The following is a 22,910-nucleotide window of genomic DNA, read 5'->3' on the forward strand; positions in this document are numbered from 1 at the left end:
TGTGAAGATCGGTTAAAATTTGCTTACGAACAGGACTGGCATTGGTCTTTAGCAAATAGTTCTAAAATGTTCCATTATACACTTTTCAAAAATTCATTCAGTCTAGAGTTGTATTTGTCTGCTATCACTATCAACAAATTTCGTGTTGCACTAGCCCAGTTTCGCTGTAGCTCCCACACTCTCCATATTGAGACTGGTAGATACGTTAATACTCCACGAGAGCAGAGATTGTGCAATAGTTGCAACCAAAGATATGTCGAGAATGAATATCATTTTTTATTAATTTGTAACGCTTATGATGAACTTCGTCTTCAGTATTTACCACAGAAGCATTTTGTACATCCTACTCTTGCTAAATTCAATATGCTTATGGCGGTAAACAATGAAACTGTAATTAGAAATGTTGCAACTTTTATATACCATGCTATGAATGTTAGACTCCAAACACTAAGCCTATAAATGTTAATGATGGACCGAATATTGTACCATGGGCCGCTGGCCTACACATGTACATGAATAAAGAATTATTATTATATCCTCCAGTGGACAGAGTTTGTTCAGATCTGAGTAGAGGTGGTGGAGTTTTAAGTTGCAAAATTACATTCCACTAACATGCTCAGTGCTCGTCCAATACAAAGAGGGCTGGGATGGTGCATCTCCCTGGTAGATGAGAGAGATCAAAGTGTGAAGCAATCACCAGTGTGTGACATTATATTCTCTGGTTGTGTACATAAGCCTACCACTGGCACTTTTGCCAATTCCATTGTTCTATCCCGTTCTTCGAATTAGAGACACGTCATCCAACCACCAGACACCTGGGCACCGTTCCACAAAGCTATCTTAGCGCTAAGTCTGTCGTAACTCCCATTCTTTAACACTGACTTACGACAGTCGTAGCACTAAGATCGCTTTGTGAAACGGGTCCCTGGAAGTAACGACAGCTTGTAGAACACAAACACACCACATGTTGCTATGTGGAGATTTGGGTCCAACCCAACAACCATTGGAAATAACACATCAACCTGTCCAAAATAGGAACTGGAACTAGACCTCAGCATCCACATGTACCAATAGTCTTGGAATGTGCTATGACTTAAGCAATTATAATTACTTGAAACATTTTGACAATAAGAGCTTCAACGACAGAGAATAGCCATTTACCATTATCCGACAAATGGGATTCCAGCGGGTGTAAAGAGGAAGGAGCAGTGGAAAATATATGAATTATACATAACAAATATTCCAGTGGTGTATAGTCTGGAAGGTAAATTAAGGTACCGACGTCTACTACAATATATGAAAAAAAACTATCGGACCTACTCAAGTCAAAGTTGGTATGAGATTATTAAACATATATACTGTGTCATACATAACTAGATATTACAGTTAAAGACAATCGGTGCATGAATAAAAAATCCGTCTATTTAGCTATATCAATCACTATATTTCATCAACAACCAGACCTTTCGTCACGGGTGGCACGAGCATTCATTGAAACAGCCATCTGCTTAATGCTACCCCAGGGTCACAGGGCCATATGGTACAGTTGAACCAATCAACTCACATCGGCAGGGTGCATAGGAATCACGCACGTTGAGACGCCCAATGCTAACACCAACTTTGAATGGAGTAAGTCCGATAGTTTTTCAGATATTGTAGTAAACGTCGGTACCTTAAATTACCTTCCAGATTATACATGCGGCAAGGATAATTCCTTAGACGTCGACACCAGTATCAAACTGCACACATGTAAAAGCCTGCAGCTACTTATAATATTTGATTCCAGTCATCGTAGAATTTTGAGGACTTTCCAAATAGCTGGCATGTGTCCGGTTGAGAATGAGACATAGGTTTCCAATCCCAGTGAGAAACCATGCCGCAGTTTAACATGGATACCTCACTCAGACACAGTATGCTGACCTTAGGGCATATGGTCAGTCGACAGACAGAGGCCAGGCGATTCGGGGTCCAGGAGGTGGGCTTACAGACCTTATAAAGGATGGTTTTTGACAGCGCAACATCGTCGTCGGCAGCGATGCGACCGGCAGAGGATGGTCTATACCGATGAAAGCCGGTTCTGTCTCTTTAGAGCTGATGGAAGACAGAGTGTTTACCGCCGAAAGGGAGACCGAACGGCGGCATGTTGCGTTCAGGGGGTCGTGCCATATGGTGGAGGGGGTGTTATTGTGTGGGGAGGAATTTGTGAGAGGGAGGGGAAACCATTGGTCCTTTGTGGGAAGGAGAGAAATACATTGATCCTCATCAGTGGTGTTCAGCCCTGCCCGCACGATACCACCCCCTCCACCATATGGCTCGACCCCCTGCATTGAATTCGTTTTCTGTGTACGCACTGCATGTGTTAACGCACATTGAATAGCTGTCAGTTTCTCTTTAAACTGGCTTAAAGAGAGTATCATGTAAAGGTTATGGATATGAGGTGAGGTAGGATACAATGGTCAACGTCGCGTTCAAGGTTATATACTGAAAACTATCGATATTTATCGCAACAGTTGCTTGCAATATCAATAGTTATCGCAATAGTGATTTCCAGACCAATAGTCAGCCCTAATAGAAAGGGTCCAGCAACGGTAACAGACCACCAACACTACTAATGACCGACCACGTAGTGGAAGACCAAGGGTTACCATCCGACGTCAGGATCGTCAGATTGGGCGACACCATCTTAAATATAGCTTCATTGCTGCTGTGGAAACTGCTCGACAGACAATTGGGACACACCAGCGACACATTAGTGCGGACACCGTGCGTCGACGATTGACGAGCAGACACCTCCACTGTCACAGGCCACACCGAGGACCCATTCTGACACCACGTCATCGCCATGGCGTCTTCAGTGGGCAACTCGCATTGGCGCCACCAGCATTGGAGAAGAGTCCTCTTCTCAGATAAGAGCCGTTACTGTATCCCATAAGCAAAGAGAGACTGACGACGCCATGGGAAACGTTATTTGGATGCGTGTGTTGTTGATAGAGAATCGTTGGGTGGTCGGTACACTGATCAATGCTTGAGACCACACGCAATACCACATCTGGCACGTTACCGCATCCACGATTTTCAACATGATAATGCCCGTGGTCACACTGCGAGAGCAACAAGAGACTTCCTCAAGCAGAATGGCAGAACCATGCAGTGGCCTGTCCTCAGTCCCGATTTAAATCCCATTGAGCACCTGTGGGACGAGATTCAAAGACAGCTGAATGACATCCGACCAAGGCCGACGACTGCAGCTAAACTGCTCAAGGCGTTCCTCAGAGTGTGTGCTATGGCCTTCATCAACCGCTTCATTCATTCCATGTTTCACGTTGCATGGCAGTCATCAATGTACATGGCGGTCACACGTGATACGACCGCCTCCGTGGTCTAGTTGTAGAGCGTCCGCCCGCAGAGCGGAAGGTCCGGGGTTAGATCCCAGGCCGCTTCATACCAAAAGACGTTAAAAGATGGTACTTGTTGCTACCCTCTCTGGCATCAGCCCGGACTAGTACAAACATCCACACAAACACACACGTACATGCACGTCGCTATATAAGTGCAGTAATCTTGGACGCGACGTTAAACCCCATTTCACCTCACCTCACACGAGCTACTGACTTGTAATGCCATTTTCTCAGAGAATAGTGTTGTGTTTCACTATAAGAGCATTTGACACTTTAATTTCAGTTTTGCCAACTTTCATCTTTCTAATATGTCTCAAAGTATGTTTACAGGGTTTGGACAAATAAGGTTTCTCATATATATATATATATATATATATATATATACATGATTGCGTTTCTTTCACGGTTCAGTATAATTTCCAACCCGGATCTGTACGGGGTTTTCCATGTTGTATGAATGGACTCCTCCATGTATGACATATTTGGATAAGAAAAGACCTGAATAAAGGGCTGTTGTATATGTGGCTTGTAAAGATTTTTAGCATGTTGTACTGATGATTAGACGAAAGAAGTCCCAAACAACAGAAGTAGTTTTGCTGATAAAGGACACCATGTGTCAGCTGTTGTGGAAATGGTGAGACAATCGGGCGAAGAATAGCATCCATGTGACACTGAGGTGTCAGTTTTCACCATTTTTACAACAGCTGACACGTTTTGTCCTTTTTCCTGTTAAGGAAGGACTTTCTTTATATTCACAGGAAGTATTTGCGCTTAGTGGGGTGGGACGTCTCCCGTGACGATCCGGGTAGTATAGGCCTTCAGCAAACCATGCTTGCTGTAAAAGGCGACTACGCTAGTCGTAAGAGGCGACTGACGGAGTCGGGTGGTCAGCCTCCCTGACTTTGTTGATGCATATTGTGTCCCAGTTGCATAGGTCGATGCTCATGATGTCAGTCACTGGATTGTCTGGTCAAGACTCGATTTTGTACAGACAGCCGTTATATAGCGGGAATATTACTGAGTGCGGCGTTAAACAACAAACAAACTGGAATTGGACGTGAATTATTTTTCCCACAAAAGGCGCACGTGCTCCGACGTGCCTACTGTTATTGGGGTATAGATCGTTCATGAATTCAGCTCCTGTCGAGCAGTCGATGTACATGCGCTGCCGGTGTAACAAAGAATAGGTCCTTGTGGAATAGTGTTACCGGTGTAAGATCAATCTGTTCACAGTAGTGTCCAAAAATATTTTTCTTTAGCATGTTAAGATTACAAGAAAATAAGATTAAATGATTTCCACCTAACATTATGAGACATAGATTGTGTTTATCATTAAAAATGAAAATATTAAAGAAAAAAGTATACAAATTACAAATAACATTTTAAAATATCCATTTTTATTTTGGTTCTTAGTCAAACTAACCATGTTATTAATCTATTAGAAATCGAACTGAAACATTTTTTTTGTATCTATGAGCAATTCATGTTGCTGATATAAAACATTTCATCATTTTAAAACAACATTTTACTGCAAGAAAGATGGGTTTGTGTGAGGATTTATTTAAATACATCAATCCAAGTTTTGATATCATAGTGTTTAACAAGAATAGGTGTACATAACGCCAATGTTATTTCAGTGTAGCAAAATTCATTTTTTTGTGAACCAATTTTTCCTATGTATTCACCATGATAGGAAACCATTTCAGCTATCTTGACATAAATTATGTTATGATTACAGCTAACAGAACGACAAGAAAATAACTAACCCATGTCAAATGTTATAAGGGAGGTGAAAGGGACGGTGCCATTCTGCAGACACAACCATTGAATATTTAGTGTCTTGTAAAATATAGGAAGTGTTTTGTCAAAATGGAACTTGCAAATAGTTTCGTAAGTTTGTTGGTACATTTTTTCGTGCAAGGTTTTGTTAATTCACTACACTGTTACGTGTCGATTCCCAAATAGAAACAAAATGTTAATCCAGAAATCTGTACGTAAAAAAATAGTGTGAAACCAACAAACAACCAAGGCATGAAATACAATTAAAATGTGTATTACAAAACTAACTAGGTTTACAAATGAACACAAATTACTGCACAGCAATTACGATGGCAGTACAGTAGGGTGGTAGTACAACATTCAACGACAATATATAATATGATGGCAGTGATCAGTTTCAAATATAAAAATGCAGTGGTGAAAGCAAAAGTCAGTGATAATAATATATATTCACCCAGTGGCGAAAGGGGTCAAACTTCCGAGATGACCTAGGCAGGGAATCTGCGATAATGAACGATCCTCACATGAAAGTTGGTTCTGATGACTAAAAATGCGTGAGAGATACGTAAACATGTTTTGGTCCCACTATGTATACAGCCTATCAAGCAACTGGTGTTTTCTATACAGTGCCCTCACTCGTCTCACGGAACTAGAACATTAAAGTTTCCATAACATTCTATCACCGTCCGTGGTATGCTGGACAGGACGTTTACACACCACGCTAGTATCTAAATATAGTAAATTACTGACGACAGATCACTGCAGTAGACATCACTGGCCATGTCCAACTAGTCCACAACTCATTTCGGACAAGCTGGTTGTGTCATTGAAACACTTGATCTATTCTTGTCAGAAATATAAAGTCCTGCAGGCTACTAATAATAGTTATCGATATGTGTACGTTGACATACACGGTTCTCTGCAATTGAAAAATGCGCTTGCATGCAAACCATTAGTAGAAGAAACATCTGCAATGAACAAAGACAAGAATAGTCTCAGGAGCAATTAGGGTGGCAGTCCATTTCACAAGAATTATGTCATAGTCTCTCAGCCGTTAATGTCCAAGCGGATTTGTCGCTCCAATGCATTTCTCGAGGCTTGGACGCTGAATTGCAACTTTGTTATTTGCTTGTTGGACATGCCGCTTCTGGGAATCCTTGTTGCGACAAAGAGATGTCTCCCACTTGCAGCCAGTTGAACCAGTTGTGCTTCACTTACAGTTCTCCAGCTGTCTTCTCCATACAATGAGCAGACACATTTCTTAAGTGACTGAGCTAGTCCACCTGATACTTGTGACTCTAACTCAGTTGAAACCTCTGTGATGTGTTCCCGTGTGGATATGACTTCTTGCCTTTACATTTTAATGCACTAAGTCACATCCAGTGAACACATGCAATTTCGGATGGCGAACTGCTCTTCTCTGAAATCTCTACTTAGATAAGTGTCCGCGGTACATGTAGAACCTTTCTTCTACGTCATCATAAAATCAGACATGTCCATATGAGAGCAATGACTGCAGCTGAATAATGATCACACTTGTGCTGAGAAGTGCCCCCTTTCCTAAAAAGCATTTCATGCCATTGTTATCCCACACTGGTTCTATCATTCCAAATGCCCAGATCAAAGGTATCACCACTTCTATCACTTGATAAGAACACGATATTGTGTCCACTGTTTGCAGTGTCAGGCGAAATTTCAAAAAAGGAATTTCATCAGATGCTAGAAAATGGGAATGTTCCATCTGAACTGATGATTTACACTTTCGCTTCAAGATCACTTTGCTCTTCACTTGGGTGTGCTGGACACTGGATGCCATTTATCAGGTTGTGAATGTGACTGTATCCGCTCAACAACACATCAGATGCCATATATTTTCAGTGTGCATGGTACGAGGGGTGGCTGAAAAGTTCTGTGCCTAACTGTGATGGACTGCATTTATTATGTTGTTTGCTTAGTATTTGCAACATAATTCTCTCAGAGGTCTGGATACCACTATTGTAGACGGCGGGTTCCTTCTGGTAATGAAAAAAGTCTCTTGTCATTGGTTAGCTAGGGAATGTCAATGGTGGTATGGTAGTGAGATACTTATTTACATACCTGGTACTCTCTGTGTTCTCTTGTCGCCAATCGGGAACGTTCTTCCAATCTTGGGTTAAATCCAGCCACAACAACACTACACTATGGGTTGGTCAGTTGCCCTGAAGACAGAAAACACAATGTTGGTAAAAGAGTCGGTAGAAATGTCACCTTTGGGATCAGTCATTTTCCTCCATACAAAGTTTCTTCGGTCATTCGTTTTTTAAAACCTGGTGAGCAGTCAGCTCGCAAAAGCCTAAGAATCTGCTGATGATTATTTTCGTTAAAAACTCTAGCTAACTGTCAGTCTGAACGGACATCATGACGTCATAGTGTTTCTAGAGGTCGCTGCCATGCAGCTGAATGCTGCATTAAACAAGATACAAGCACTGCCAATATGTTCAAGTTCAACTGGGCGGTGTCAAGTCAGAGATTGCATGTTTGCCTTTATTGCCAATGTTGTTCCGAGCCTCCATAAACTAAGACATCCAGCGTCCCAATGAAGAATGCAGTCCAAACTCCTGGGGCAAACACAGGACACAGTACAACTGATAACACTGATACATTGAAAGAAATTAAATATGATAAAGTGAAACGGGTAAAGCATGACAAAGTAAAACGGATAAAACATAAAAGTGAAACGGATAAAGCATGACATAGTGAAACGGATAAAGCATGATATAGTGAAACGGATAAAACATAAAAGTGAAACGGATAAAGCATGACATAGTGAAACGGATAAAGCATGATATATTGAAGCGGATAAAACTTAACATTGTGAAATGGATAAATCATGATAAAGTGACACGGATAGGCATAACATAGTGGAATGGATATGCATGACAGTGAAATGGATAAAACATGACTTAATGAAACGGATAAAACATGACAACGTGAAGCTGATGAATTATGACACAAAGGAATAGGCAAGGGAACACATAAAACATCACACAGTCATAGTGATAAAACATAATACATTTTCAGCATTTTTTTCGTTAAAACAAATTCCAATTTCCCTCAAACTGTGTAGATCACCATGTCACGGCATACTTCCCTGTTTTGTGTTGCTCTGGTGTAACATGACTTACAAGTTGACTTTTTGTCAGAACAACACCCCCTTTAATGCATTAATGTGTTTGCAGCATAGTTTGCAAATGTTTCACCGATAAAATAATTATAGATTAAACTCTTTCAGTTTAAATCAAATTATCAAAGGCATACTAACGTGAATTTTGCGAATTTTTATTAAGTCTTATAGTTTCGCCTGGTGTAAAAAGCAAACGTTTAATATATCAACGCAATTACAGAAAATATCATCCTTGTTGGACATAAAAAACTGCTTTGAAATGTCAACATTTTTTTTTAAAATATCAAAATGTTGAAGCTCAAAGCCATCGTAATGTTTTGTCTTTGGTGGGAATTGGAATGACTATTGTTTATCCTGCGTAAACGACAAGGGACCAGTCAAACCCTTGGTCAACAACAACAGCATCGATTCATGCCACAGACTACATGTTGTGCCCACTGACATTTAATCATCTTTCACAACAAACAACGGGAGTAAAGGACCTATACTTATAAACCGTGCAAGGAAAAGATACTAGACATTTTCATAGAGCCAGAAATAAGAATCCTGCATATGTGGAACTTGCTGATAGAGACAGAAGATGTACACACGATATCGAACAAAACACACAAATAAAGCTTCAAACTTGTCATAGGGACAGCACATTGGGATGATAAAATCCACACACCTGGACTTTGGAACATCCTGGGGGGAAATGGTATATGTAGTGGCTAATTCCAGCGACACGAGCAATGCAGATTACGTCGAAATACTCCTGTTAATAAAGTAGGGAAGCTGTGGAGTATGTGAAGAGAGACGGTGAGATGAGAGCTCGTCAAGAGACTCCAGAGAGAACTACATGAATGAGACGAGACAGACGGGGTACACATGGGGAGACGGTGAGATGAAAGCTCGTCACGAGACACCAGAGAGTACTACAGCAAACAGACGAGACAGAAGGGGTACACATGGAGAGACGGTGAGAGGAGAGCTCGTCACGAGACTCCAGAGAGGACTACATCAAATAGACGAGAAAGAAGGGGTACACATGGAGAGACGGTGAGAGGAGAGCTCGTCCAAAGACTCCAGAGAGAACTACAGCAAACAGACGAGACAGAAGGGGTACACATGGGGAGACGGTGAGATGAGAGCTCGTCCAAAGACTCCAGAGAGAACTACAGTAAACAGACGAGACAGAAGGGGTACACATGGAGAGACGGTGAGAGGAGAGCTCGTCACGAGACTCCAGAGAGGACTACATCAAACAGACGAGACAGAAGGGGGACACATGGAGAGACGATGAGATGAGAGCTCGTCACGAGACTCCAGAGAGAACTACATCAAACAGACCAGTCAGATGGGATAGCGAGGACATCAGAACACAAGGACATGAACGGTAAGGTTCACACACAGAACTTCTGAGTTTCTGGGACAGGACAGAAACCCGCCAGAGGTGAGACGAGACCGAGCGTGATCGTAGGATGCCTCAGATAGATCAGACGGACTATATTGATGATTGTAAATATGAGAATAGAACGTCGTTTTTCGCGGATGTATCGGGAATGATTTCAGTACCTTTCCGTTTACATAAACCCATTCGACTTTATCAGCATAACGTAAACATGGATGGAAGATATGGACATAAGTTTATAGTGCCAGGATTCAAAATTTGGATCAACGAAGCTGAAAAAAATTCGTACTTTGGTAGACTTTTGTGACGATGGTCATATGAGGATTTGGAGAGACATGTATGGCAGAATCTGATTTTTTAGAGCAAAATGATGTCCTTGCATGTCTCTAAGGACACGTGTTTCGGGATCCTGTTCGACAATTTCAACCTGACATATTTTGGATGGATATATTTTTGAATAATTTGTAAGAGCTTACTAGCTTTGTGTAGTATACTGAATATGATGGTGAGTGTGGTGGATAATGTGTTTGGTATGTGCCTGTCCGTGAAGACATAAGAAATAGGTGTTCGGCAACCCATACTTGCTGTTGCAGGCAACTATGCTTGTCGTAAGAAGCGACTAACGGGATCGGAATTTGGTTGATGCATGTCATCGTGTCCCAATTGCGTTGATCGATGATTGTGATGTCACTCACTGGATTGTCTGGTCCAATAGATTGGCCTCTAAATCCACGAACACAGAATCTTCATGTGCTTGAAACTTTCTATTCAGGCTATGAATCCAAATACACAAAGAACCATGGGGTGTTGTTGACCTATGATTCAGCCACTAAATCCACACACACACACAGAACCATGGGGTGCTGGGGACCAAGTATACAGCTCATGAATCCACACACACACAGAACCATGGGGTGCTGGGGACCAAGTATACAGCTCATGAATCCACACACACACAGAACCATGGGGTGCAGGGGACCAAGTATACAGCTCATGAATCCACACACACACAGAACCATGGGGTGCTGGGGACCAAGTATACAGCTCATGAATCCACACACACACAGAACCATGGGGTGCTGGGGACCAAGTATACAGCTCATGAATCCACACACACACAGAACCATGGGGTGCTGGGGACCAAGTATACAGCTCATGAATCCACACACACACAGAACCATGGGGTGCTGGGGACCAAGTATACAGCTCATGAATCCACACACACACAGAACCATGGGGTGCTGGGGACCAAGTATACAGCTCATGAATCCACACACACACAGAACCATGGGGTGCTGGGGACCAAGTATACAGCTCATGAATCCACACACACACAGAACCATGGGGTGCTGGGGACCAAGTATACAGCTCATGAATCCACACACACACAGAACCATGGGGTGCAGGGGACCAAGTATACAGCTCATGAATCCACACACACACAGAACCATGGGGTGCTAGGGACCAAGTATACAGCTCATGAATCCACACACACACAGAACCATGGGGTGCTGGGGACCAAGTATACAGCTCATGAATCCACACACACACACAGAACCATGGGGTGCTGGGGACCAAGTATACAGCTCATGAATCCACACACACACAGAACCATGGGGTGCAGGGGACCAAGTATACAGCTCATGAATCCACACACACACACAGAACCATGGGGTGCTTGGGACCAAGTATACAGCTCATGAATCCACACACACACACACACAGAACCATGGGGTGCTTGGGACCAAGTATACAGCTCATAAATCCACACACACACAGAACCATGGGGTGCAGGGGACAAAGTATACAGCTCATGAATCCACACACACACAGAACCATGGGGTGCAGGGGACCAAGTATACAGCTCATGAATCCACACACACACAGAACCATGGGGTGCAGGGGACCCATACAGCGTACGCAGTCACTCAAAGAGGCTGGGATGGGGTGATGGGGACCAACTGGGTGTTACCATGAAGACTTTCCCTAGTACTTACACTCAACGATAATGTTGCCATCCTTCTCGTCAGTTCCAGCCACATTGGCGGCGGTACATGTGTAGTTGTTGGCGTGCTCTGGTTGCAATCTGGTGAACGTGAGTGTCGCAGCCCTGACATGAATCGGAGGCTTTACTTCAACGTGTTCTTCAATGGTGAAGACTCTCACTACCTTAATTAAACAAAGTTATATGCACTTCCGTGTTAATGGATTTTGACTCTCATGTTCAGTCATTCAGTGCTTGACTAGTTCCAGATTAAATGTGTTCTAGTCCCGACGAACATGTTCTCGAAAACATGGAGTTGGTTCAATACACATAGAAGCAGAGCATCCTTACACCTGAATACTCGATGACCTTGACCTACAATGAATCAATTAAATGCCATACCGTTACACGTGTAAGGTTTTCACAAAGGTTTGCATAAAAGGGTCCTCCAGAGACAATGTCAAATTACTTTACGAATGACCTTCATTGCGACGTTCGCCTTATACGTAATTCACTAACAACCTGATCCGATCGTGGCCTGCTCGGAGGAAGACACATACCAAATTTCATTGACATGGAGTAAATCCTGCGTTAAAGCTTAAATAAAGTTTTCCTCGGGCCATGACAGTTAGGAGGATCTTGATCCTTTTCAAAAACATTTCACAGTGGTATAAAGGAGATATATACTCTGCAAAAAAAGAAAAGGCACAAACACTAACACCAAAAATATGTAACAGGTGTGGTGCCGACATCCATACAAAATTAATTTTTAAAAATGAATTCGTCACTTTGCATGGATTGGGATTCATTTGTGTGCATTTTGGGGGACTTGCATTATCGGTTGCGACGTCAGTGGTGTCAAGGTCACAGAGTATCGCAACAACTACGTTGGAGTCAAGTTTGGTTTAGTTACTAGTCACGTTTCATGCTTCGCCGTGCGGATGGTAGACGTTGTGCTTACAGGCATCGAAGGGAACATTATGCATGAAACTGCATACAGGAACCAGACAGATATGGTGGTGGTAGCGTGATGATGTGGGCACCAATCTCCTGCACTGGCGGAACACATTTGGTGCAAGTTCTGGGGAATTTAACGCACAACGTTACACGGATGATATTCTTCAGCCATTCGTTTTTCCCATTATGCAACAAGTGAACGTCATTTTCCAACAAGACAATGCACTATTTTACACGGGAAGACTGACAACAGGCTTTTTGAGGAATCACAACATACAGGTCCTGCCATGGCCCTCCAGGTCTCCAGACTTAAACCTAAACGAACATATATGGGATGCACTGCACGAACGTCTACAAGCACATCAGCAACAACTACAGAACCCCCGACAGTTGGCACAAGCACTGCTGGCAGAGTGGCTGAACATTGCCCCAGGCCATAATTCGGTATCTGCTTGCTTCCATGGCCGATAATGCCAGTCAGATAAAACTCTAATGATGGCCACACAAGATAATGAGAACAGATAACCTTCACCTTGAAAATCTGTGTGTCATATGGAACCTGAGTCAATGACAACGGTACCTGCCTATTTTGAACAAATGGATTACCATCTTTTGATGATTTTAAAAATATACATCTGAAATCACTTTTGCGTTTCTTTTTTTGCAGAGTATATATAATATGATCAAAGACCGGGATAAAAAACTTGAAACAACCTTAAAGCTTGTTCATTTGCAAAGGCGTGCTTTAATATTCTGAGACAATAACAACACCATCAAGCTAACAACAGGTTTACACTTTTCAACATGATGTTGGAGTACTTGACTCCCCACTAACAACAACAACTTAACAACTGTATGACTCACCGGACTGTCGGAAATGGGGCTGTGGGAGCCCTTGACTCTCCATGTGACCATCGGGGCTGGGTCGCCCTTTGCAACACACACAAGCTCCACAGCATTGCCCTCTCGCTCAGTCTTGTTAATGATAGGCTCAATAATAGGCGGTACTGTAAAGAGCACAGCGCACGTTGATATCTTATGACCAAAGTTAAATCAACACGGATAATGTGGGAATTAAAGCGACAATACCCTTTCCATATCTAAGAAAAATCTCTGCATAAAGCAGAGTCGATTGTACAATTCCGACTATATCATGAGCATGTGTTTATGAATCACTATCAAATGGTAATGATACCAGGTGTTCGCGAAAAAAGTGTATCCTGTTCCAGCGGTGGCACCCGTCACAAACACATGCAAAGGCAAGTCAATTGTTTACCTAAAAAATACGGGAACATATGGTACAAGTCAAAATTGGGAATTGCACGGACATCATTTTTGTCACTGATGCGTCAAATATGGAAATGTCCTCCACATGTCTACAATACAACTTTTTGAAAGGTTTACTGAGGCCTTGAATGTTGTAACCTTGATTAAACAACTCCTGAGCAAGACTCTTTTGAAGCTCTTTGGAATCCTGGTAGAATGAGCATGTTCGATTGTATCTCAAAAGCTGCGAAATGTAAACACTAAAGGCTGGAGCTGCTGGAATATTGCTCGACATGAAGGGAAAGTTGACTATTGGAAAGTTGAAGTCATCCCTTTTATCATACGGTCTTGTGGAGAGAGTTTTGTCACTCTGAATCTTTATGCATAGATCTAAAAATGAAACTGATGAGGCGGTCACACTGGTCTCCTTTATTTCTATTTCAGGTGGGTAAGTCAGTGGAAAGGAATTGGCTATTTGATTGTTATTGAACAATATCAGATCATCAATATATCTGAAGCTTTAGTTAAACAATCTTGGCCAAATTGCCTTGACTTTGCCAAGCCAAACAGAAATTCCGATTCATTTGCATAAAGAAACAGATCCGCAAGAAGGGGAGCACAATTGGTGCCCATGGGGATGCCTGTATCTTGCCTCAATGTCTTATGCCAAAACTTTACATTGATGTTATCAATGAGGAAGTCCAGCATTTCACATATTGCTTTCTCAGTAAACTTCAGATGGCATATGCTTTCATTTTTCACAAATTGTCCTGGACCTCTGAATATACACACGGAACTGTATCTGTGTTCACCACATTTTGTAACAAAGGCCCCATGGATCAAGGAATAGAGTATTTCCTTCAGTTTTTCCTGTGGGATAGTGGTGTACAAAGCTGAAAAATCAAACGTTTGACAGACTGAAACTTCTTTTCTGAGATTGTTAAAAATCAAACAAACCCTTTGAGGTTTTGAGAATCCACTTGGCATTAATTCCACTTGTCTGTGAATATAAAGAAAGTCTTTCCTTGATTGTATTAAGGATTATGATTAGTCTTTGAGACAGATCTTTGGTGGTGAAATCCCAGACATAAACAAATAATAAGGACGTTGGTTCGTCCATACACTACCCAGTTCACATGACATTAAAACAAACACTTAGTTTTCCTGACGTACGTGTTTCCCGATGTTAACACTCACCAATGGTGTCGATGAAGACAGACTCGGACACATTTCCACCTTGGTTATGGGCGACACAGGAGTACGTCCCCTCATCGGTGTTCCGGAGGTGCTCGATCAACAGGATCCCATCGGTTCGATCCACATCATTTAGGACCCCCATCTTGTATCTCTCCCCCGACAGGGTTGTGTTGTCCTGTAATGAGTCGAGGATTAGGCCCCATCTAATACTTATATAATAATTTAATGTGTTTTGTCACACTTCATATCCTGTCTGTAAAGACTAAATCAATTTGCTGACGCACCGCGATATTGCTCATAACCTCTACGATATACAATATTCTTACCTCTGTGTGAATGCATATGATTTCATATATTACAAAGGGCATGGTTCTGCCAAAACTGGCTCCGACAGGAGATATCGCTTGGGTGAGATCAAGTGATATCTATACTGTAGATATCGCTGCAATGAAATTGCATGACAATGCTTTGCAGACCATTGTGATGTCATTGGTCAAATGACATCACTAATGGCTCTGCTACTGAAGCTGTTAGCAGTACTTTTTTACACTTAAGACACTGCTTATTACTTTCTTCAAACTGAAAAAGTTGGAAGAATGATGTTGGATGATAAATTAAATCTCACCCTCGTGTCTTTTGATACAAAATATATCAACACTCGTTGATAAAAGTGGAAAAAAATCCTCGGCAAGCCTTGGTGTTTTACCACCTTTATCAACTCGTGTTGATATATTTGATATCAAAAGACGCTCGGGTGAGATTCTCTATATAGCATACAATCTGATAACGTTTTGCATGCTCTGACAAAAACGACATTTGGACTTCGCAATTCAAGATACAACCAACGCCTGGTGAATGGGATCCCAAACACAAGTACCTCACCTTCTGGAAGATTAATGATGGGTACGGACTGCCTTTTGCGCTGCAAGTCATCACGAACTTGGTGCCGACAATGGGATCATTCACAATAGCGGGGACTTCCAGAGACAGTGGGGCTGGAATATAGAAGCAAGTTAAAACACTTAGACTCTGCTGAGTTACTTGTGTTTCAAACCACAAAGGACCAACTGGTTAATCTTCAGAGGGGGATGGGAGAGGAACGTGATGCAAATCCTAGGACAACTTTTCAGGACATTTATCCTGTCCAGCACGTATTTCTGTATCTAAAATATACGCCAAACAATTTATTATTTGCATACAATGATGATAAAAGGAAAACAAGAATTTCAGTTTGGGAGTCTGGTCTCCATATTAGTCAGTCGGGAAAGGGAGGAACTTGGTTTTTTTCCTCTAGAAGAAAAGCTCTTGTTAGTGTGTGGCATGTTTCTCGCAGGTCAAAACATTAATCAAAGCAAGATAGTTCATGATACGAAAATACTTAAGTGCAGATATTATGGAAATCATGATGATGACACAAACACAGAGAACGTATAAAATAGTTCATCATCTTTACAAACAAATTAAGAATGGAAGCAATAATCTCCACAGTGCGTCCCTTTGGACGCAAAAGGGTGAGGTTGCTGAAATGATTACAACAATTTATCTATTATATCTGTTCTCATAAGGAGTACAGTCAATGTCTGAACAGACTACCGTATTTGACGTAATAAACGTCCAGGGCGCTCTCAAAATTAGAAATAGCCTAGGGGGCTCTTATTAGTATTTCATTTTGGTGAAAGTTAAAAGAGAAATTTCGTGGTTTATGCTGACAGCCTGAAATGTTTATATACGACAGATATATTTTTCCAGAATTTAATTGCCGGTACTTAAGGGTGCATATAACCCACGAGTGCGTATTATACGCGAATAAAACGTCTTGTGTACATTGATCAATCGGAATGGTCGCTAATTGTGATTGTTCACTAGCCAATATATTTGCAAATATCGCCGTGGGCGCTTATTAGAGCGGGTTGAATACGGTATGTCAACTTTCCTCTTAAGCAACAAAGAAACAAAATCCATAACCTGTAGAATGATCGTAATGCATCATACAGCCACGATAATCGCAAATCACTGCAACATTATGTATCAACACAATCCTTATTGTCAGGTTTCAACTCACGGTAGACCAGGGTCTTGGCAGAGATTTTTGCCTTGGCTCCATAGCCCACGCTGTTCCGAGCCTTCACCCTGATGTTGTATTTTACCTTGGCTTCAAGATAATCGATGAAGACCTGAGTCTGCAATTCCTCGGGGTTTGCATCTGACGAACACAGAACACATTAGACTGATAAAACATGGCAGGGTTAAACAACACTCCATTAGAATTAAATGAAACTATGTCTGTGGAAAAGAGGAAAATAGATTTCTTTGTTTTGGGCTTCACCCTATCCTAATGGAATTAATAAAGTTTCACTTTGTGACAGGTACTGTCTTTTGATCTTGTCCTTTACATCGTCTTCAGCGTGATACACAAGCATGTAGTCTTAACCTCATGTTATGGCTTCACCCTATCTTAATGGAATTAATAGGGGCGGTCGGGTAGCCTAGTGGTTAAAGCATTCGCTCGTCACGCCGTAGACACGGGTTCTAATCCCGACATGGGTACAATGTGTGAAGCCCATTTCTGGTGTCACCCGCCGTTATATTGCTTGAATATTCCTAAAAGCGGCGTAAAACCGAACTCACTCACTCATGGAATTGATCAAATTTTTCACTTACTAACAGGTACCCTCATTTTGAACTTGTTCTTAACATCGTCTTGAGCGTAATACACAATCATGTAGTTAATGATGGGCGGCCCACCAGTTTCTTGACTTTTAGTAATCAGCAGACGGAAGCTCCTGGGGGTCAGCCTATCAACTGAAATACTCGGGGCCGATGGCTTCACTGAAATTTTAACAGGATCATCAACTAAATGGACAATGAGTCTGCAATGTCAAAAGGATTACTGTCCTGTCTGAGGGAACACATAATCTTAGGGGCTAGGACTTACTCTAGAGGCAGAACACAGTCCCGCATGATGCTTTAGAACATGACTTTTCTACTGCACAATTTTGTTCACAAATTATTTTGTCAGGATATGCAGTATGTCAAGTTGACAATTTAGTTTGGTGTGTAAAACCTGAGCCAAAATTACATTTTCCAGCATTTTCTGAAAAAAACAACACCTTTTTTAAATCAATATTAAAAAATATATTCAAGTCTGTTTGAGCTTATTGCACCAACCAGCCTGCTTCAAGATGATGTCCTTTTCGGACACGCCAAGGGTGTTCTCAGCCACACACGTGAACTTCCCAAATATAGTGTTTTCATTTTCAACATTCACCGAAACCTGAAGGATAAACAATACAATGATGATTGGGGGAGGAGGGAGGAGAGGGGTGCTCTTGAGCAAAACAACTCATAACAAAACATACGTTTTCACAAAAGCTTTGATGTCCTGTAATTGATTCTCTGTTTTGGTATCAATTAAAACAAATATTTCTTTAATCACTTTCTGGAGCGCATTAGCTGTTTCTTAAACATGGGTATTTGTGTTCACATATACAGCACGCAATGCGCAAAATACAGCTTAGCAGCTTTAGATACAACCCGATAAAAATCTGGTGGAATATTCTTTCACTTCTCATTTGTAAAAGGGAAACTTATCCTTGTGATCGGCATTGGACGGAAATCAAAGATGGCCTGCGCCATCAGTGATGCAGTGTCAGGGAGTCTTCAAATTCTCGTCGAGGTTGCGCGTCCTGGGAAAAGTCCCATTCGCTGTTTGGGCTGCATGTAGAGGAGACGTGTAGAGGGGGCACTGAGCTGATGATGAGCCTTACCAGCCTGACTGTCAGGTTCACCCAAATCCTCTTTGCTGCATTTTTAAAATTTCATCTACACATAATAACAATAACCAGCCAGACTGGGTCAGGATCACCCAAACAATCTTTGATGCATTTTGTTTACTTTAATCTCTAAATAATAATAATAATAATAATCATAATCATAATCATAATCATCATCATCATCATCATCATAACAATTATAATGATGATGATGATGATGATGATGATGATGATGATGACATACGGCACGGTGAACAATGACCTAACAACAAGGCTACCCGTATAAATACCTCTAGAATGCTGATCATCTGTCGATTTCTTTGCTTTGAGCTAATACTGAAGAATGGTCCATCGGTGATGATGGCGTCGCTGTATTTCCAAATGATGACAGCAGGAGGTACAGCATTAGCAACACACTTGATCTCCGACTTGTGGTTTACCCAGCCGTAGGTTGACGAGTACGGGGTGTCCGCAAAGTTAGGCTTGACTTAGACAAATACGTGGGACATTAGGACATTGCGGTAAGAACATACACGTTCACACTGTATTTAATCTGGAACTCAGTCCAGATTCCTAGGGGAAACGCATAAACCTGACACAGTGGACAGATATATCATGACACTATGAAACAGATGGGTCATGACACAATGAAACAGATGAGTCATGACACAATGAAACAGATGAGTCATGATACAATGAAGAGATAAATCATGACACAATGAAACAGATGAGTCATGACACAATGAAACAGATATATCATGACACAAGGAAACAGATATATCATGACGCAGTGAAACAGATAAATCATGGTATTGTGAAACAGATAAATCATGATATAGTGATCGGACAAAACAGGATAAAGTGAAGCTGATAAATGTTGACACATTGGAAATTCACTCAGTCAAACTGATAACACATGACACGAAACAGTTTCAGCAAGATTTTCGTTAAAACAAATTCCAAGTTTCCCCTAAGCACAACGACAACAGATCATCTGACCACGGTTTATATCCCTTATGTTTGTTGCCCTGGTATAACATGACTTACATGCTGCATGTGTGTCTTTATAAATGCATTAATATGTCTGCATCACGGTTAGCAAATGTTTCACCAATCAAACCAGAATTGATTAAACTCGTTCCATTGAAACCCCTGTCCAAAGTAATTCAATATTAAATAATTAAAACAGATGCATGCTAACTTGAATTTGGATAATAAATATAAAGTCTTATATTTTCTCCTGGCAAAGAAAACAAATGCAAAATATATCTACTCAACTCAAATATCATCTTTGTTGGACAGACAAATACTGCTTTAGAAGTCTCAGCATTGTCATCGTTTCAATTATTACTTTATTCTCACAATATGAAGACCCAAGGCTATCATAAAGTTACACCACCGTTTAACTTGCATCAAAAATTCAAACACTCGAATTTATTTCAGGAATTCTTTCAATACAATACTTGCTGAAGATATGGAGCATTGATATCAAAGAGCATAATCATTATCACTTACATTGAACAGGTGGTGTTGTGACTAGTTTACGTGTTGCCATGGAGACGCCGATAGCGTTTATGGCAGTGATCTGCAGTTCGTAGGTGGAGTTGGGCATCAGTTCAGTTAGTCTGACCTCAGTCTTATTGTCCTGGCTTATAGTCAGAGTTTTCCTGTCACCGACTACTGTCTTCACCTTCTCGGGGTTACCGTCGTACAGTTCCACCTGTACACAAAAACTAGATCCATGAAATTGACAAAGAATGTAAAATGTACTGCGATTACCGCCTCCGTTTGTTTAGTACAAACAACCTCACACTCAAACTCACACTCACACTCACTGATACTCAGGACTGTATTGTGATACGTTTTGTAGTATATTGCAACACTTAAGCTTGCACGGAGATACGTTTAACAGTACAGTAAACTACGTTTAAAATGAACACGCCGGTAACGAACTGACAATGTATTAGCAGTACTTTTTACACTTAAAACACTGCTTATTACTGTCATCAAACTTGGACGAATGATGGAAATTTGGACGAATGATGTTCGATGATAAATAAAATATCAATATCAATTTGATATCAAATATATCAACATTCGCCTGCAAGACTCGGACTTTTTCCACTTATATCGACTCGTGTTGATGTATTTGATATCAAAAGACACTCGGTTCTCTATATACGTACCTGGTAATACCTGACTTTGTAGCCAGTCAATGGTGAACCTCCCGTCTCTGGTTTCTCCCAAACCAACAGATAGGTGTGGGGAGTGTCACTCGACCTAGGGGAGGTAACTTTTGGAGGGCTCGGTTGCCCTGAAGACACAAGGCAGTATGTTAGTTTAGGCAGAAAAAGATGGACTGACAGTGGGTGATTGTTTGTTTGTTTGTTGTTTAACGCCGCACTCAGCAATATTCCAGCTATATGTTAGCGTTCTGTAAATATTCAAATCTGGACCAGACATTCCAGTGGTTGACATCATGAGAATCGATCCACGCAACTTTGATACGACGAAATGCGTCAACCAGGTCAGCAAGCCTGACCACCCGATAACGTTTGTCGCCCTTTACGGTAAGCATGGGTTCCTGAAGACCTATTCTACACCGGAACTTCACGGGTCTCCCAGCTTGAGACAGTGTAAGTCACAATATTAATGTCGAAACCAGAAAACAGCAACGTTCTTATCAACATTTTTGCTGCATTCAGCAATACTCAATCCACATGACGGCGACTTGTATATAATCGAGCCTTGACCAGGCAATCCAGTGATTGGCATCCACTCAATTCGGATCAATGACATGCATCAACCAAGTCATCGAGCCTGAGTACCCGAGCCCTCAGTTGCCTTTTACGACAACCCAGTGATCGACATCGTGAGCTACAAATAAGTCACCGAGTCTGACGCTTTCAACTTACTGACGGCTGGTGTGGACACAAAGATTGCGGCCTTGGCTCCATAACCAACGCTGTTCCGAGCCTCTGCGCTGATGACGTAGAGCACGTTGGCTTCCAGATTATCGAGAAGGAGCTGAGTCTCAAACTTCTGGGAATTTGTTCCTGACAAACACAAAACAGTTAAACTGATGAACCGTGTCACACTTAAACTGAATCAGCACTCAGTTGAACTAGCAGATAATATGGGATAAATCACCTCGCAGGTTGCTATTACACTTGCGGGAGAGAGAAACAAAAATTGTTTCTTTGTTTGGGCTTAACCTTATTTTACTGGAATTCATATCGGTTCCTATTACCAACAGGTGCCATTCGTGCGAACCTGTTCTGTTCATCACCCTTTGCGTAGTACACGACCCTGTAGTCAGTGACGGGTGGGCCCCCTGTCTCTTCAGGAGGGGTTATTATTAGCTCGATGGTCATGGGAGTCATCACTCCAATGGAAATAGTCGGAGATGCTGGCTCCACTGAAATAGAATAGGGCTAAAACATGATGACGATTAATCTGGAAAGTGGAATGGATAGAATACTTTCCCTCATTTATAATCACTGCAATAGGATGGTTTGTGCAAGCAATTAATTTATTTTTTTATTATATGACAATTATCTGTATGTAACTTAATAGTGTCTTAATGCACTGACCGGCCTGTTTCAAGGTAAAGACCTTCTCGGACTTTCCGAGTAAATTCAGGGCTTCACATGTGAAGTTCCTAAAGATTGTGTTTTCATTTTCAACATTCACCGACACCTGAAAGATAAACATTACATGTCGACTAACTGCATGATAATGTTCCCGCCTAAAACTTTTAAACTTCTGGAAGGTGGGGGAGGATCTCTAAAAGGCAAACTAATCAACTTCCTTCACATCTACTGCACGTTTCTACAAATCCTGGCACAGTCGCGCTGGTTAATCTCATCATCAGCTCAGGGCCCTTGTCCTCTCTTCACGCAGCCGAGACAGCGGGACTTCTCCCAGGAAGCGCTGCCTAGACAAGCCCACCCAGAACTTTTCGGAGAATGTGAAGACACCCCAACACTGCAGCCTTCTGCAT

At 41.6% G+C, this 22,910-nt stretch overlaps 1 protein-coding gene across 5 annotated transcripts in view; it reads right to left on the reverse strand.

Annotated features, from left to right (window-relative positions):
- Positions 1–5,435: 5,435 nt before the first annotated feature.
- Positions 5,436–22,910, reverse strand: part of LOC124124263 (neural cell adhesion molecule 2-like) — a 45,549-nt gene continuing 28,074 nt past the window's right edge. The window contains exons 11-25 of one of the 5 annotated variants that reach the window (XR_007222814.1): positions 22,501–22,606; positions 22,158–22,325; positions 21,823–21,963; positions 21,094–21,221; positions 20,423–20,627; positions 19,198–19,394; positions 18,303–18,408; positions 17,796–17,963; positions 17,197–17,337; positions 16,017–16,129; positions 15,135–15,309; positions 13,536–13,678; positions 11,728–11,899; positions 7,275–7,375; positions 5,436–7,192 (exon numbers count right to left, since the gene is read on the reverse strand). Coding sequence is in view for 4 of the 5 variants with exons in the window: in XM_048402047.1 (XP_048258004.1) it covers positions 7,701–7,801; positions 11,728–11,899; positions 13,536–13,678; positions 15,135–15,309; positions 16,017–16,129; positions 17,197–17,337; positions 17,796–17,963; positions 18,303–18,408; positions 19,198–19,394; positions 20,423–20,627; positions 21,094–21,221; positions 21,823–21,963; positions 22,158–22,325; positions 22,501–22,606 (2,064 nt within the window). In the remaining variant the exon portion in view is untranslated. Of the gene's footprint in view, positions 7,802–11,727; positions 11,900–11,943; positions 12,090–13,535; positions 13,679–15,134; positions 15,310–16,016; positions 16,130–17,196; positions 17,338–17,795; positions 17,964–18,302; positions 18,409–19,197; positions 19,395–20,422; positions 20,628–21,093; positions 21,222–21,822; positions 21,964–22,157; positions 22,326–22,500; positions 22,607–22,910 lie in introns of those variants that run through there. The other 4 variants (XM_048402047.1, XM_048402048.1, XM_046487410.2 and 1 more) reach the window with 4 other exon arrangements.

This window comes from Haliotis rufescens, unplaced genomic scaffold (assembly GCF_023055435.1).
Source record: "Haliotis rufescens isolate VD_foot unplaced genomic scaffold, xgHalRufe1.0.p SCAF_24, whole genome shotgun sequence".
NCBI classification, from domain to species: Eukaryota; Metazoa; Mollusca; class Gastropoda; order Lepetellida; family Haliotidae; genus Haliotis; species Haliotis rufescens.